We start from the raw sequence: 18,576 nt of genomic DNA, 5'->3' as shown, positions 1-18,576 counted from the left end.
CCTGTCTGAGCAAGATAGGAAGATCTCATCTCAAAAAAAAAAAAATCTTCCAAGTTCATCTTGAAGATTTCCTGCCCTAGATCTGAAATCCACCCTTGTTCCAAGTAGTCCTGGGTCCCTTTAATGAGAAATCTATATATAAAGTGCTGATTTTATATGCATGCACATGTGTACTGATTACAACAGTCAAACTAATAAGCCAAGTGAATTATCCATCAGTTGTGTATATGTGAGTTTGTGTGTGCATGTGTGTGTGTGTACTGAGGCTTACAATCTGCACTTATCAGGTGTAAAATGCTACCAGCCTACAGTCCTGGCTAGGTGGGCCTCATGGATAGACTTATTGTGTGAACACTGGAAAAGTCATGTGGACTTTCTGAGCTTCTCTTTCCCAGCTATCAGTTGAGAATAACAACTAATACCCATCTCCCCATCTCTCAAGGTCATTGTGAGGAGACCCATGATGTCATGTGTAAAAAGATTCTTTGCAGTGTACTGTGTACTATGCAAATGTTAGTTGATACTATTATCTTTAGTCTCATGGATTAAAAATTCTTGAACTCTAAATCTAACCCTAGAAAGGAAAGAGCTCTTTTCATTCATTGTATAGGTGACACTTCCATTCTTCCCCCACAGCTTTGACTTAAGAAGTAGGCCCTGAAGTTAGACTATTAAGATTTCAATTCCAGCTCTACCAATTACTGGCTATGTGACTTGGGAATGGTACTGGTTCTTTTTTTTTTTTTTCTTTAAACCCCAGTGATATAGTTTAGATCTTGTATATGTCCCCTAAAGACCTGTGTTAGAGGCTGGGTCCCCAGGGTGATGCTATTGAAAGGTGGTGGAACCTTAAAGAGCTAGGGCCCAGAGGGAAGTTTTTCATTTGTTATTGGGAATGTACCCTTGAAGGGAACTGAAGGACTTCTTCCCACTCTCTGTTGCCGCCCAGCCATGCACTCTAACTGTAATGTGCTGTTTCACCATAGACCCAAGAAGTGGTATCTATTGCTCATGACTGGAACTTGCTAAACTGTGAGCCAAAATAAACCCTTTATCCTTATAAATATCTCCAGTATTTCATTATAGTGATGGAAAGCTGACTAACACACCAAGTGTTCCCATGTTTAGGATTAGGATGAGAATCCACCAAACCAAATAAGGTGCCCAATAAGTGCTTAACAGTAGGAAGCCAAAATAAGATTAGTTAACATCACACCCATGTTCAAATGTTAGGTTTTCCTCGTGCTCATGCATTTTCCTTCTTTAGTGCCAGTCTAAGTGGCACTTCCCTAGATACTGATTGCAGTCCTTACGTACTTGAAACATTTAAATACACATGGTACCATTTAGGACATCTTTGAACTTGGTTTTCCTTCTCTGTAAAACTGAGGTTTACCTTCTGGGGTTGTAGTAAGAATAAAATTTCTTAGCACAGAGTGCTTAAGAACTTTCTTGTTAGCTTTTTTCTCACTCATGCCTTACCACAAATCCTTGTTTGAGGGATAGCATATGAATTTGAACAAAACTGTGCTCAAGCAAACAAAAAGAAAAACACAAAACAATGTTAGGTAGGCAGTGATTGAGTGTAATAAAGAAAGTCCAGTCAGCATGAAAGGCCAGAATAATCAACGGCCCTTTCAGACAGGATGAGGGTGGGACTTGGAGTAGAGATCCACGGTCAGTCTGGGATCTTAGAGAAAACCCATTATGATTATCTAATCTTGGGATGAACATTGTCAGGTAGCTTCACCCTGAGTATGAGTCTTGTTCTCCCTTTTGAAAAAACAGGAATCAACATAGATATAACAAGTCCTTTGAGTCTTATGCCTCGTGAATTGATCAAGATATTCCAAAGGGATGAAAGTTCATTAACTTTGTCTCCCTAAATAAAACAGTGATTGCACTGAGCCATGGATGGTAACCCTACTTGGATCTTAGGAGAACAGAAGCTGAGGTAAGGTAGTTACCATTTCCTATGACATAGCCTGGAAGAAAGGAAAGGAACCAGTCAGTAAAAAGCTGGCACAAGGGGAAGGAAGAAAGGAGGGGGGAAACTCATCCAAAATATGATTGAGTTTGGCCTCAGACAGAAGAAGCCATAATGGGCATCTCATAATTATCCTTCCACAGCACCTTTACAAAGTTACAGGGACATTTTAGAATTTATCCCTCTTCCTAGTTCTTCCTGGAATAGGACAAATGTAAATCAAGCAAGTGATGTTGTGGGAAGAGCTATAGCATCCATTCTAGGGGGAAGTCTAGACAATGGGGTCTGGACAATCAAAGGACTTAAGCACAGAGCTGAGGTTAGGAAATTGGTCCCATGGACAGCAGCATCTGTTCCTGCCTGAGCAGATGTCCAGCCTGCCCTCCTGATGGCTTGCCTTACAGATTTCAGCCTGCCTGGTGGCTGCCCCAATCACTTAAGCCAGTTCCTTATGTGTACACATGTCCTTGTGGTTCTGTTTCTCTGATGGAACCTGGCTGATACACAGGAGCAGGAAGAGTGTGCACTTTCTTTCTTTTTCTAAATTCCCAATGAATAAGCTTTTCTTTTTAGGGTTCAAAGTAATAGATGTTAATGGACCATAAGAAACTGAAACAGACTGTAACTGTTCAGAGCTGACCAAAATAAGATATGGTTCACAAGACACCCTCCAGATGATAAAGTGATTCTACTCAGATGGGATCCTAGTCACTTCCCTGGCTAGCCAGCAGGGGCACTCTTGTCCTGTTGCAGGTACGAATGTTATGGTTCCAGGCTTTGCCACAAGTTTCACTCCATGACTCAGAGGATCATGTGACCAGTGAGGGGGAAGTTCGGGTTGTTCTTTGAACTTATACTTGTACTGTCAATCTGCTTTGCCACGCACAAAAACCATGTTTTCTTAGCAAGTTGCAAGCTCTCCAATAACACAACCTACTAGGATCTATGTATAGTTTCTTTGCACTTCACATTATGGGAGACCAAAGGATGAGTAACATACAAGCCCAGCTCTCAGGTACCTCAGACTGTTGTGGGGGGAGGTTGAGACAAAAGAAAATCCTGATGGGACAGAGTAGCAATGTTCTGAACCCTGAATACAAAGAGAGCTCCATGGAAGAAGGAATGTCTGTGCAGGTTCTTGGAGATGCTCAGTAGACAGAGAAGAAAGACAGGAGCACTCCAGACCAAGGGAAGGAAATGTACCAAGGTTGCACGAGAATGAAAAGATACAAACTTTCAGGGAAGAACACAGTTAAAGCTCTTCCAAGTATCAACGTGGTCAGTCTACAGCACCAGTCATTCCACCAAACACTGATCTAGGTATTGTGTGAAGATTATTTTTTTTAGATATTATTAAATACACATCTCAGATTATCTGGGTGGCCTGATCCAACCAACTGAAAGGCAGTAAGAACAGACTGAGGTTTCTCTGAGGAAGGAGTTGTCCTGTGCACATCAGCGTCAACTCCTATCTGAGGATGCCCCGCCTCTCCTTCTGGATGACTTCTCTCACAGAGTTCAGTCTGCCTAGCTCGCTCCCACAGTCACGAAAGTCAATTCCTTATAAAAAATGAAAACACTCAAAGAATGAAACTGAGAACAATAGATTAGTGGTAAGCTAGACACAGAAAGACAAGTATCACATGTTCTCTCTCATGTAGAAATTTTTAAAAAGTTGACCTGAAAGTAGAATTGTAATTACTACAGGCAGATTGGAAAGGGTATGAGAGAAAAGGGTGGAGAAAGGGAAGTTGGACTTGATCAGTGCACACTGTATGCATATATGGAGATATCACACTGAACCCCAATAACATAAACAATTAATACATGCTAACTTTAAAATTACACAAGCTATGAACAGTCTTAAAATACATTTTTCTAAAATTCAAAAAAATCTCTTCCTGTGTGTTCATATCCTCATGGCTCCGTTTCTGATGCATATACAGGGACTGGATGAAGACAGACAGAGCAAGATTGTGACAGTGCCAGAGTGGGTACTTCATCTTACAGGCAAAGGTTTCCCCAAAAGTGTTCCCACCCACATCAAGGGCTTGGAGGATCAGGGCATGGAACAAGAAAAGAGTCAGTCCTGTGTTTGCTCACTTCATGTTCAACCAGAGTGACTCCATTTCCCTCTGCTCCCTTGTGGGATTTCATTTGGTAAAAGGTTTCAGTTATTAGAAATCAGTGGTAGGATAAGCACTTTCAGAATGGCAGCATAAGCTGTTGTGGGGACAGACAGACACTCTTCAGAGTGAAACAACCATAACCAGTGAGACCTGAAATCAAACAAAGCAAAAAGTATGAAATGGAAATTGTCCTAAAGACATGTTACAAGTGAAGAAATACCCAAGAAAACTCCCAATTTCTGTAAGAGCAAAAAGAAGCTGCAGCAGATAAATTATGGCCCATTCCCTCTCTCCACCACAACCAGCTCAGCAAGACAGAAGTGCTACTCTAGTGATACGCTGCCAAGATGGCAGGGTACCCTCCTCCCCGGAGCCAGTCCACGATAGACCACCATCACTGTCCTCTTCCCAGCTTCATGTTGCTGAAGTTCCATTCTAGAAAGCTGGACCAAGAGGTCTGAAGCTCCCTTCTTCCACCCAGCCTTTATTCTTAGGACACATCTCTATACTTGGTGCAGAGGTCAAGAATACTGGGCTCTGAATATCCTCTATGTCACCTATAGGCAGAGATTCCATGCCAGGGGAGGAGGTTCCTGAAAAGAAAGAAACAGGAGCTACTGCCCTTCCCAGTGCCCACTCACAGAGAAAGGAAGACATTTGAGAAACATGCTACTGTCCCCTATCCCAGCTGCAGAGCAGTGACACAGAGGACCTGCCCAGAGGTAGAAGCTGGCCATAAGAAGAAATGTTTCCCCACGTGAGAAAGATAGAATTACCATATGCTCTAGCAATTCTATTTGTGGGCTTATGTCCAAAAGCAGGATCTCAAGAAGAAACTTATACAATGCACAGCAGTCATCATTCACACCAGCCAAGAGATGGGAACAACCCAACTGTCTATCAATAGATGAATGGATAAACAAAATGTGATACTATTCAGCCTTAAAATGGGAGAAAATCCTCTCACATAGTTCAACTTACAGGTCTTATGCTAAGTGAAACAAGCAAGACACAAACAGACAAATATTGTATCACTTGACTTACACCAGATTACTAGAGTAGTCAAGTCAATGAAGACAGTGGTAAAATGGTGGTAGCCAGGGAAGTTATTTTTAATAGGTACAGAGTTTCAACTTGGGAAGATTTAAAAAAGCTCTGGAGATAGATGGTGTTAATGGTAGCATAGCAGTATAAATTTACTTAATATCACTAAATTGTACACCTAAAAGTGGCTAAAACAATAAATTTTACCACAATTTTTTTAAACTTTCAAAAGATAGAATTGCTAGAACATGAAAATAGGAAATAAAAGTAAATTTAATGTATATGTATTCTATCACAATAAAAAAGTAGTACTCTTACATCTAGCAAAACTATTTCTCAAAAATGAAGAAAAATTTAAATAATTCCCAGATTTTAAAAAATTGAGAGAATTCCTTGCTAGTAGACTCACTTTAAAGGAAGCACTAAAAGAAGTTTTTCAGGCTGAAAGCAGTAACATTAAACAGCAATTTGAATCTATCCAATAAGCAATGAAAAGATAATTAAGTGGGTAGTTTTGAAAGATCATACACTTGCGTATTTACCTCCTTTCTTCTCTTAACTAATTTAAAAAACAATTTTAAAGTTGGCCTGGTGGCTTGTAACTGTAATCCCAGCTACTTAGAAGACAGAGACTAGGAGGATCACTGAAGCCATCCTAGGCAAAAAGTAAAACTATCTGTGTACACACATGACCTAATCACACACATGCACACAATGAACAATCAGAAAATGAATGAAGAAAACAATTCCACTTACAAAAGCATCAAAATAGCAATTACTTAGGAATAATTTAACAAAAGGAACACATAAAACTACGAAACATTGTTGAAGAAATTAGAAAAGATGGAAACAAATGAAACAGACCCCACCCTTGTGGATCAGACAACACTCCCCACACACATTACAGCTTCCATGCAATCCCTGTCAAATTCCCAGCTTGCTTTTCTGCTGAAATTGACAAGCTGATCCTATAATTTACATGGAAATGCAAAGGACCCAGAATAGCCAAAACAATCTTGAAAAATAAAAACAACTGGCAGATTAACACTTCCTGGTTTCAAAACTTTCTATAAAGCTACAGCAGTTAAGTCAGTGTGCAGTGCATAGCAAGCACATGGGTCCATGAACAGAATCGAATACCTAAAATAAACCCTTGTATTTATGCTAAATTAATTTCTAATATGATGCCAAGAACTTAATGGGGAAAAAATGGTTGTTTTATCAGATGACACTCAGATGAATGGATATCCACATGAAAGACAGTGAGCTTGGATTCCTATATCACACCATGAATAAAAATTAACTCAAGACACATTATAGATGTAAATGGAGAGCTGAAACTATAAAAATTCTAGAAGAGAACATATGTGTAAATCTTTGTGATCTTAGTGTAGGCCATGTTTTTTAGCTATATCACCAAAATCACAAGCAAAAAAAGAAAATATATAGAAATTGGACTTAACCAAAATTAAAAGTTTTTTATACTTCAAGTATCATCATTAGAAAGTGTAATGACAGCTCACAGAAGTAATAAAATGTCTTTAAATTGTTTAGCGACTAAGAGATTTTTTTCCTTTATTGTTGTGATGGGTGGGGGTACTTGTGGCATTTACACAGGTTATTCCAATATATCAAATACATCAAACATGAATTCACCTCCTCAACCATTTTCTTTCATCCTCCCTCCCCAGATTCCTGGAGTAGTTTCAATAAGTATCATTTCTGCATTTATTTACATGTGCACACATTTTATTGTACTAAATTCATCCTCCTAAACCCTTTCCTCAACACCACCCCTCTCTGACTGGTCCAGCCCTCCCCCCAGGCAGGACATTTTTATCCTGGATAAATAAAGAATACTTCTTACAAGCCAGGGATAAAAAGATAAGTAGATAGTTTTTTTAATGTGTTAAACATCTGAATACACATCTCTCCAAAGAAAGTATACATATGGCCAGAAGTCTGTGGAAAGATGTCCAACACGATTAGATAGCAGAAAAGTGCAAATCAAAACCACAGTGAGAAAGTACTTCACAGACAACATGAGGTGTTGGCAAAAATATGGAGAAATGGGAGCCCTCATATGTTGCTGATGGAAATACAGCCAGTTTGGAAAATAGTCTGCCACTTCCTCAAAATGCCAACCAGACAGTTACCATTTGATCCAGCAATTCTACTCCTAGTTAATCTCCCCATGGAAAATGAAAACATATACACAAAACTTGTACATGAGTGTTATAACATCATTATTAATAAGACCCCTAAAATGGAAACAATCAAATTTCCATCATCTGGAGAGTAGATAAACACTTCAAATTCTGCAATAAAAAAAGAGTGAAGTATTGATACATGCTATAACATGGATGAACCTTGAGAACATTAGGCTAAGTGAAAGATGCCAGTCACAAAAGGTCATGTATTATATAACTCCACTTAATGAAGTGTCCAGGATAAAGAAATCTATGAAGACAGAAAGTCCATTTGTTTTTGCCTTGGTTGGAGGGATGAGAGTGGAAATAGGAAGTGATTGCTAATAGAATGATGATCTCACAATTCTGTAAATATTCCTTAAAAAACATTGAGCTGTACTCTTTAAATGTGTGCATTCTATGGTTTATTAATTACATCTCAGTAAATCTGTAAAAAAGAAAGAAAGCAATTGTATTAGTCGGGATTCTCTAGAGGAACAGAACCAATAAAATATATGTACAATTATAAAGAGGGATTTATTATACTGGCTCACACCACCGGAGGTTGGGCAGTTCAACAGTGGCCAACCAAATGCACACTGGAGAGCCAGAGAACCCTGTAGCTGCTCAGTCCAAGAAGCTAGAAGCCTCAGCTCAAGAGGAACCAATGATGCAGCCCAGTCCAAGATTGAAGGCCTGGACACTCCCTGGAGAGTGCCTGGTGTGGGTCCATGTTGAAAAGCTGAAGAAGCTGGAGTCTGTTGTTCATGGACCATTGCAGTAGCAATAGATTCACTCATGAGGAAACATGGAGTTTGTAAGTGCTAACTGCCTTTCTCCCCTTTCAGCTTTTACTCCATCTGGGGCCTCAGCCTACTGGATGGTGCTGTCCTTAGTCAGGCTATTCCCCCTCAGTTACTGTCCAATGTGTCAATTGTATCTGGAAACACCCTCACAGACACACACCCAAAGTGTGATTTACTAACTCTTGGGCATCACCCAGTGGAGTTGGCAATCAAGGTTAACCATCACAGCAATGGTGTGATGCTTTATATAAGGCAGTGAGATAATGCAATCTACCTAGAAGTAGAGGAATCAGGCAGGAAGATATTTTTATAATCCATGTAGGAGATGCTGAGAGCCTAAACTAGGTCAGAGGCAGTGAAGACAAGACTTAAAGATATTTGGGAGGCTATCATATGATGGGAAGGTCTATGAAACAAACATTCTGTGTTCCTTGGGAAGTAGTTGAGTAATATGTAATAGAGGTCTCAAAATGTTTGTATATACATAGTAGCCTGTTTCTAGGTTCCTATCTTAAGAAAACTTTTTTTCTTAACTTTCTTCTTTTACCCTCCCCATCTCATATGTGACCTCCCTTTGGTGTGACCTGTTTTTCATAATATTGCTGTATTTGTATTAGGTCTGTATTCCACATATGAGGGAAAACATGTGACTGTTGGACTTCTAACCTAGCTAGCTTCACTTAAGAGATGATGTTCTCCAGTTCCATCCATTTCCCTGCAGACCACAAAGGGTTCGTGTACTCTCTATACAAGAATGAATATAGAACTTTTAAACCCGTTGAAACTACCATAAGAAAGGGACTAAGATAGAAAGAAAAATAGAGATGAACCAATTAGGGCTATAGTACATATATATATGGAAGTGCCACAGGGAAACTCACTGTGTAGCTATCTTGAACAAGCAACAAGAACCAGAGGGCAGGACAAGTCCTGGGGGCAGGGTGCCTAAAGGAAGGGAGAGGAGGCAGGAAAAGGGTGTGGGAGGATGATTATGATGCAAATACTGCATACACATGTATGTAAATGGAAAAATGATACCTGTTGAAACTGTTCCTGGAATAAGGGGGAGGGGTGGGTAAAAGAGAATGGTGGAGGGGATGAATTCAAGTATGATATATTTGATATATTGTAAAAACTTTTGTAAATGACACAATGTATCCCCACCCAGCACAATAAAAAGCTTTTTTTCCTAGAGTACAAAATATGTACTCTAGCATTATTTATAAGCATGAAAGCACCCGAAATGTCCAATAAAGGAAGACTAATTGAGGCAATGATGGCATATCCATGTAACTGAACATTGCACAGTTATAATATTTTTAAATGAAATGACAGGAAAATACATACTATAACGGTAAGGAAATGGAAATATGACATGAAATTGCAAATGCATTGCATTCTTAATGGTGTTAAAAATGTCTGTAAAACATGTAACAAATTTTTATTCATTACCTTTTCTGTGTGTTTTTATAAATTTTGTTTCTGTATCAATCTTTTATATATATATATATATATATATAAAATTCTACATTTTCTAAAATGATAGTTCATTATTTTTGTCAGAAAAATTACTGAATTACTTTTTAAGAAAATAGGAATTTTATTCCTGGATTTGAGGTGCAACTCCATTGCTATCCTTCATCCAGCCTCCAGAGTTTCTGGAGAAGACATTTTGTCTAACAGAGCTGGGTACCAAGCATCCCCCCCGCTATGAAGCTGTCTTCATCTCATTTGTGTGTAGGAGTGGGAAGCTACCTTTTGTTTGCCTCTTAACCCTTTCCTCAAACCGAGTGTAGAAGCCTGTGACCCAGCCTGCCCACCACCTCTCGCAGAGTGCATCCATTTTTAAAATTTAAGCCAAGTGCAGCTCATTAAATATTACTGAGTGTGTACCACAGTGGGGAGTAAGGGTGGGATGGAGTGGCAGAGACTTGATGTCATGCCACAGCCAGGAGAAGCTTCCCTTTAGCGCCCCAAACCTTCCACGACATCCCTGTAGGCTTCTCCACACCACAATTTAGAAAGCAGACCCATTACCAGGCAGAGCAGCTCATTCCCCAAAGACAGACTTCTAATTCCTGGTATGTTCTGGCTACGAAACCCACTCTTCTCCCCAGGACTCCCTGCTCCATCTCCTAACAAGACTCCTTTCCCACAACTGCTACCTCAGGATCCCCAGACGCCCCACAGATTCACATTGGGGTTTGCAGTCTTGGCTGCCCCTCTCTCCAGCTGTCCTGCCTCCCAGTATCCACTGTCCATTTCCCTGAAGGTGATTGTTTCACCTCTGCAACTGCTGTACCTACCCCAGAGAGAAGCTCGCCCAGCCTGTGAAGAAACCAAGGCACAAGCCTGGGTTCCAGATTCCATGCTGGACATCAGCTCAGGAGCGGCCCCCTCCAGGAAGCCGCCCCAAATCCGGGTCGTAACAGTCCTGGTCGTTCAGCCTAGTCGTGCAGCCTGCCGCTAGCCCTTGGACCTCGATGAAGGCAGGAACTATAGCTAGATTTCTAGGGTCCTCAGAGTACAGGAGCCTGGCCTTGAGGGAAGTTGAGGCAATCGGGAAGAAAGGTAGCACAGATGAGTTAAGGTTGCCGGGGTCCCGTGGCTGCTAGGACACCTACCATGCAGAAGAGATGGGACACGGGAACGAGTGACCCCTGCCAGGTCAGAGGGGAGGAACCCCGCAGGAGGGTCCGATTCTGGGGTTGGAGGTAAAGCCGGGTCAGGAGGCGAGGGCCGGAGCCAGTGGGCGGGGGCCCGGGGCGGCACTGGGACAGGGGCGGGGCCCGAACCAGGGGGCGGGGCTGGCTCAGGGGCGGGGGCCGGAGCGGCTGTGGCCCGCAGGTGCGGATGCGCTCTGAGTGCGGCTCTGAGTGCGGCTCGAGGCTTCCCGCGCTACTACCCTAAGTTCCCCGGCGCTCGCTGCTTGCCGCCATGCCCTCCTACACGGTCACTGTGGCCACGGGCAGCCAGTGGTTCGCCGGCACGGACGACTACATCTACCTGAGCCTCGTGGGCACGGCGGGCTGCAGCGAGAAGCACCTGTTGGACAAGGCTTTCTACAACGACTTCGAGCGCGGCGCGGTGAGGACTCACTGCGGGGACCGGTGGGCCCGGGACTACCGGCACGGGGGTAGCTGAGGGCGGTCGGAGAGGCCAGGGCAGAGCAGGGAGGGTCCAGAACTCCCACGGGGTGAAAGGAATCCGCGCGGGGGATCGCCTGGGGACCGTCGGAGCGGCGGGGACCAGTTGGGGATGCGTCCAGGACCCAGACGCAGCGGTCGAGTCCGGGCTGGGAGCACCTGAGTCGCCGTCGGGGCGAGTGGAACTAGGGTAGGGGCGCGCGCGCGCTGGGCTTCCTGCCGGCGGGGACTTGGTAGGGGATGGACAGTGGACTACCAGGGTGCCGCCCTTCTTCCGCAGGAGGGGAAGGCTCAAGTTTTCCTCTCCATTTCACGCATGAGGCAGGAACAGGCTCCTCCGGGCGAGAGCCATGGGCCATATCTCGTGTCCCTGCTTCGCAGGGCTCCTTGCGCGGGGAGCCGGAGGGTGGCGCAGAGGTGGCGCGCATAGAACCCTGCTCCGAGTCCTGCTCCACTGTGAGGTGCACACCACACCTCCGCACCTGGCAGCCAACTGCAGTGGCGGAGAGAGTGCGAGCCCGCGGGTCCAGAGCCCCGAGTTCCACTCTTCTTATCAGCTCTCAGTTAACTTAGCTGTACAACAGTTTAGCTTCTTTGGTCCATGAGTCATGGCGGACCCAGTCCCACTCCGTGGCTGGGAGTGGCATTAGCAGATGTCTCCATACCTGGGCCGCTTACATAATCGGGACAGGCCCCAAAGGTATTTGAAAAGAAGGAACAGGCGAACCCATGCAGACAGGAAACTCTCCAGGCTGAATGTGCACCAGGGAGCACTTCCATCCTAGGAACCAGAATTTTAGAGGAAGAAGAGGGAAATGGGCTTCCCTTCATCCTCTCAGTAGAGACCTGGAGGCTGGGAACTCGGGGAACAAATGCAATGCAGCAAACGCTTACTGCACCTCGAGTCTGGTGCCAGGCACTGTGAGAGGGAATGATGTTCAGTCCCTTGGCTTTCTCTGAGCCTGGACAGATCGTGGCTTTCAGAGCCTCACCTAGTACCTGGTGCATAGGAAGTGCTCAATAAATGATTACGATAATAGACCCAGACATACTGCTAGTGCTAAGGGAGGATCTGTTCCCTGCCACCACTCCCAGCTCCTGAAATAGACCAAAAAGATGTAGACTTTATCACGCTGCCTTCCCACCATTAATTTATTATTAGGTTACCCATATGAAATTGTTCAGAATTAACTGTGATAAACACAATTGGGAATTTCATATGCTTCAATTGAATGCTTCCTGGATAAAGTTCATGAATTAATTGTAAGGTCTGCAGAGCCCTAAAGTAAGGAAATAAAGTCAACTCTTTTTCTGGATTCCAAACTCTAGTGGGTTTTATTTCTACCCTGCAGCCTCAGAAGCTCAAGGTAACCTAATCTGGTATTCCGCCAATTTAGCAAATTATTTAATCCTGCCCGGCTCCTTTCAAAAAGAGTTAGGTGTCCCAGCAAAAACCCTGTTCCTTCCTATTATTGCTTATACTCTTTCTACAACAAAATTAGAAATAAGGGCAAAATAGTTTCTGCTGGGTATTGGGGGGGAGAGGGAGGGGGCGGAGTGGATGGTAAGGGAGTGGGTGGGGGCAGGGGGGAGAAATGAACCAAGCCTTGTATGCACATATGAATAATAAAAGAAAAATGAAAAAAAAAGAGTTAGGTGGGACTGACAGCATGACTCAAGAGGTATAGTGCCTGCCTGTGAAGTGCAAACCCCAGCACCCCACCCACCCATCCCCCCCACACAGGACAAAGAAAAGTTGGATGTTGAGCATAAAAACGACTTCTATTGCTTGGCTTCCCCACTCAGGGGACTGGTCCTGAGTTCCACAGTGGAGTGAATGTGTCATGCATTTGGGATGTGGACTCTGTCTGCACTTTTATTTCCATTGTTTCATGGATTCCCCCAATACCTAGGGGAGGAGGACAAAGGACAAACTACTTCCCCTTTATAAATGGGCTGGGTGGGACCCATTCTACTTCATATACCACAAGATTCTGGAAGCACAGGCCATCAGTGTGTTCAGGCTGTTTAGCACAGGGAACCCAGGGCATGATTCTTCCTAGGAGGGGACACAGAGGTGTAGCCATCATGGGGTCACTGGGTGAAAGATGAAAGTGCCATTCTGCTTATTATTTCCCTTTCTCTATTCTGTTTTCTAGCCTGAGAAGTCATTCAAATGACATTGTGATTAAATACCTCAGCAAGAATCCCAGAGGCAAATTTTACAAGAGATTTGCAAGTACATTTCCATTGGGTTGAGAGAGCAGCAGGTCAAGGGGCTATTGCACTGTAGGGGAAGTGCAAAAGGCCCTTTGAAAAAAATCAGCTTTTGAGAAAGTTCCTGTTGATGCAAAATTACTCCACTCTGTCTTGCACAGCCCATAGTTACTTCCTCATTTCTCAGCCAGAATATCTATAAAGGCAAGCTGTGCCTTTTAAATAAAGGTAGAGAAGAGAAACCTTAGAGGAAGCACTTGCTATAAGGCTATTCCATTGTACATGGAAAAGTGTTAGGTCATTACCAGGAACAACAATAATGACAACAATAATGACTATTTCTACACAACAAGTCAATCATTTCCAGATTATGGAAGAATAAGAACAATAATGACTATTTCTACACAACAAGTCAATCATTTCCAGATTATGGTTGGACAAAGCCCTCCTCCCCTAATGCACATTTCAGTTGAATAATGGACAAGACTAATTTTTATCAATAAGTTGAGTTGCTAGCAACTCATCAGAGTTCAGCATAGTGATTCAAGACAGGAATTGAGATTTTCACGGGTGGGATTCCCCTGTGAGCATTGCACCTTCACTGGGTCCCTGCTCTCTGCTAAGGAGAGCCCAGGTCATACATGGAATGGCCTGGCTCTCAGAAGCTAGCCCAACTAGAAGCAAAGTTGACAAATTGGCTTGTTTCTTTAACTCCATAAGTTTAAAGTAACTGTATGTGATGACTTTAACAGATCTAAAAATTTCTGGAAATTGGCCACTTTCACTCCCTGGTAGTACTTTGAAGAAAGGTGAGAACAATAGGGTGATGCTGACTCCATGACTCTTGAATATATTCAGTAAGCATAAATAAGTCTTAAATATATCCAGCAAATATTTTTCATATGCAGTAAGCCTGCCTTATTTGTAGATTTATTGATTGATTGATTTTTAGCACTACACAGTTTATTAACCATTCAACTTACAGTAGCATCTGGATTCATTGGTGGATTTATTACACATGGTTTCAACCAAGTATGGCCAAAAAATAACACATTTTTATAAATCAAAAGAAATTAAAACAAAAATTCCCATACATGCATCTCAGTTGATGTGGAAAAGTTCTCAGTCAGTTCCACATTATCACCAGTTGTATGTAAATAGTGTGATCCACTGAGTGTTTCCCTCTCCTTAATTTTATGAAAATATGCCTCCCTAAAAGAAATGGTGCCCAAAAAGCAAGGTAAAAGTTATGATAATTCTTCCAAGCCAGAAAGGATACACAATGTGCTTAATTTAAGTAACAGAGTAAAAGTTTTAGATTAGTTGAAAGGAGGAATGTCTTTAGTGAAAGTTGGACAGCGTTGTGGGAAAAATGAACCAAGCATCCACGGTGCAGTACTGAGTTCTATGCACCCTGAATCCTCATGGTTTTTCCTCAGTGGAACAATATCTTAGGATAACAAGGACCTACTGTATTAATGAAGAATAAATTCTAAAGTACTTCCTTCTTAAAAAGAAGGACATGTTAGTAGAGGATGGTTTATTCTTTCTTAGGAACAACTTTCTTATCACCCTCAATCTCTGTGTCCCCATCCTCCCTTGCTATCCCATCTCTTCCTTTATTTTTCTGTTTCCTCTTTTTCCTTTTCCTCTGCTCTCTGTTCCCCCAGTGGCTCCATTTCTCCCCTCTGCTCTTCAACTCTCCCTTCTTTTCTGCTCCAACGTCTCCTTTCCTCTCTGACATCCAACCTCCTCCAGCTACATACTCTCTGCTCTCAATCTCCAGCTCTGCCCCCACATCTTTCTAACTATTGCTCTTTCTCAGCCCTTTAGTCTCCTCGGTTCTTCTCCTTGGTCTCACCCTCTCTCTGCCCCAATCTAACCTTTACTCCACAGCCTCTTCCTCTCACCAGCTTCTCATTAGTCACCCCCACCTCCAGATGGGCAGCCCAGGTGGGCCACAGAGATCGTATTCCTCATCCTACCCAACAGCAGCAGAGATTTCAAGCAGAGACAAATGAATGCGCTATTCTTAAAATGCTGACAGGAAGGTCAAATGGATACTGATGAGTTAACACTGCCGAAATGCAGTCATGCATCACCTAATAACGTTTCAATCAACAGTGGAACCATAGATAATGGTGTCCCGTAAGTTTATAATGGACCTGCAATTTTCCTATTGCCTAGTATTTTTACTATACCTTTTCTATGTTTAAATATGTTTATACACGTAAGTATTTATCATTGTGTTATAGTTGCGTACAGTATTCAGCAGAATAACATGCTATAAGGGTCTGTAACCTAGCAGCAATAGGCTGTAGCCTGGTGTGGTCGGGTGCACCATCTGGTTTTATGTAAACACAGGTTATGAAGTATGCACAATGACAAAATTGCCTCACCATGCATTTCTCAGAACATAAACCTGTTGTTAAGCAATGTGTGACTGTATTCAGAAACTTTAAAACCATATATTCCATACAGAGTTGAAAGCAACAAGCAAAATTAGCCATCTGACCCATCCTGACTTGAGGCTGGTAAGCTACATGTACCTTGTATCTCTATATAGCATCTTGACCAGTACACCAGCTACTTCTGTCCCCAGGAGCTCTGTGCCCCAGTCTTCTTTCTCCTGTGTGTGAATTTGCCTTGAGGATCTTAACTCTCCCAGTTCTCCACATCTAAAATGTCCTCCCCACTCCCTTTACCCCACTCACCTCACCTCTGAGTCTGACCAGCTCCCAAAAAGCTGCCTCAAATGCCATCTGCTTTAGGAAGCTTTCCCATGTCCTCCCACGTCTCACCTTCCTACTGCACCAAGGGGCCCTGGCTCAAAGTTGGGTTTTTTGCTTCCAGTGCAGGGTTTCTTTTTAGACATGACCACAAGGAATGGTGAGAGGAACTCATGCTAGGCTGTCACACAGGTATGGGCTCTGATCATGGGGCCACAACTGCTCACTAGCAATGTAGCTGCCTGCCCTCTCTGAGCCTCAGTTCCTTTTGTAAAATGGAATGATCATCCATTTGGGTGTTCACAATGCAGTATTCATTGAGCACCTGATGTGAGCGGTACACTTTTTATAGTGCCATCCTGCAGAATTCAGTATGTCACATGAGAATTTGATGTGGCATGTTACACAGAAAACGAACACAGCATCGGCTCAGTATACCTGACCCTCAAAAAGGAGGATGAAGGGTCAGCATGACTAGTGGTCCCAATTCCTTCCTAAGCCTTATTTTGCTGTTTGACACAGGTCACTCTGGAATATTCCAGGAGGGAGGCTTTTCTCTGTCTTCTGTGACTCTTCCAGTAGCTGCTCCCCTGGGATGGTAGAGCCACAGCCACCAGACTTTGTCCCTACAACTTTCTGAGTTGGGTCCTAAATGAGACCCTTTTCTGGTCACACATAAGCCTGAAGCCATGCCAGGAAAGCTAGCCTTAGGGGTGACCAGAGACAAGCCAAACTGCAGTTCTAACCTACTGCTCCTGTGGAAGACCCCATTTGGCAGATTGAGTCCCTGTAAGACTGTCCTGTGATTTCATTCCACATGAAACTGCAACTCTAGGACTCTTGGCCAGGTGCCTGCAGGCATGGTTGGGTCAGGGAGCCTGGAGGGTCCCATTCTCCTGTGACTGTACCATTGGTAGTATGGTCACCTTGCTGTCCCCTCCCTCAGAAAAGCTACTCTGGCTTTTCCTTATGAGTCACCACTACAGGGTAGATAGCTAACCACAAGCTTATGGGCTTTTTCCTTCCGTGAGAGTGTCTCCCTCAGCTCCTCCTGTCCCCCTCCGATCCTCCTGATCCCTGTTACTCTAGGCTGTGCATCCTCTCTCCCCTCACCCCAGCTTTCCCAGCATCAACCCCCCCAGAGACACCTTTGAGTCCTTGCTGCTCCTTGGAGCCACAGGAAAGCCACTTCCTCTGCAGCCACTCTCCTGATGCTGGGTCCAGGCCTCTCCATGGCTACCCTGCGATCCTGACCACATGCTAACTTCCCTCTGTTCTGCCTGTCTGCCAGTACTGGGAGTGCTTCCCTCTCCCTGCATCTTCACAGCCTCTCCCCATCCTCACACGAATTTCACTTCAGGTTTTGAGCCCAGGATTTAGGTACACAGATTCAGCTTCTTCCTCCCATGTGTTCTCCTGGCCACTGTGCTGGACACATGTAGACAGAGATGGACCACAGTGCAGGGCCTGTCCACTCATGGCTGCTCACAGTGCAGGACTGCTGTCTGTGACCCAACCCCCTGGAGTCAGAATGTGAGGACCAGGTGGCTCTGGTGCACATAGCCAGTGGCCTGTACTTTTGGAGAAAGGAGACTCTACAGGCATCATGCAATTTAGATTGCTCAGTGGTCCTGCAAGCTAGGTATTCTCTCTCCTTAAAAGATGAAATAACAGCCTCAAAGTGTGAAGCAAGTTTCCCAGGCTACATGACCAGTCCCTTCAAAGCTAGGATGTGAACTCAGAGCCCCAGACACCAGGGCTTATATGGCCCTCTGACCCTATGCCCTCACTGCCCTCCTGCCATTCCTCAGTGGGATCAGGAATTTCTATCTTCGCCCCAAGAGGGCTGAGGCCTCTAGAGATCTCTTCCATGTGCAGGGCCTGGCATCCAGTCCTCAACCATCCTGTGGCTATTGTGCTCTTCTAGATGGCCCCAACTCCCCTGGACATTGGGCTTCTTGTCCCATCAGAGCCCGCCCTGGACCACTGAATGCCGCAGTACAGAGGTCTTCTCCTCTTCCACCCCTAAAATCCACCCCTCAAGAGAAGCACCTTTTCACCCCTCCCATCCCAGGTCATTCTCACCCCAACTCTGCACCCTGAGGCCTGCTGGCTTCACCCCACAAGTCACCACCCTGCAGAACAGACAGGGTCCTTGCCTTAGGTCCTGCAGATCCTAGGGTCAGTACTCTGTGTGGCCTTGCCAATCATCCCTACTCTCCTGCAAATGAGCTGTAGGACAGAAGGGCTCCTTCTTGAACAGCCAGGCCAAACTAGCCCCCTATCTGCAAGAGGGACATTCTGGTCAGACAAAGGCTCCTGCACATGT

The 18,576-nt window shown here is 44.0% G+C and overlaps 1 protein-coding gene across 3 annotated transcripts in view; it reads left to right on the top strand.

Moving 5' to 3' along the window:
* The first annotated feature begins 10,979 nt into the window (after positions 1 to 10,979).
* Positions 10,980 to 18,576, top strand: part of Alox5 (arachidonate 5-lipoxygenase) — a 65,439-nt gene continuing 57,842 nt past the window's right edge. For all 3 annotated transcript variants that reach the window (XM_074079447.1, XM_020185466.2, XM_074079448.1), the window contains exon 1: positions 10,980 to 11,242. In XM_074079447.1, the coding sequence (XP_073935548.1) occupies positions 11,093 to 11,242 (150 nt within the window). In that variant the 5' untranslated portion in view covers positions 10,980 to 11,092. The remainder of the gene's footprint in view (positions 11,243 to 18,576) is intronic.

This window comes from Castor canadensis, chromosome 7, assembly GCF_047511655.1.
Source record: "Castor canadensis chromosome 7, mCasCan1.hap1v2, whole genome shotgun sequence".
Classification (NCBI taxonomy): Eukaryota; Metazoa; Chordata; class Mammalia; order Rodentia; family Castoridae; genus Castor; species Castor canadensis.
The sequence above is the reverse complement of the archived record's forward strand: the minus strand, read 5'-3'. Positions and strand labels throughout refer to the sequence as shown.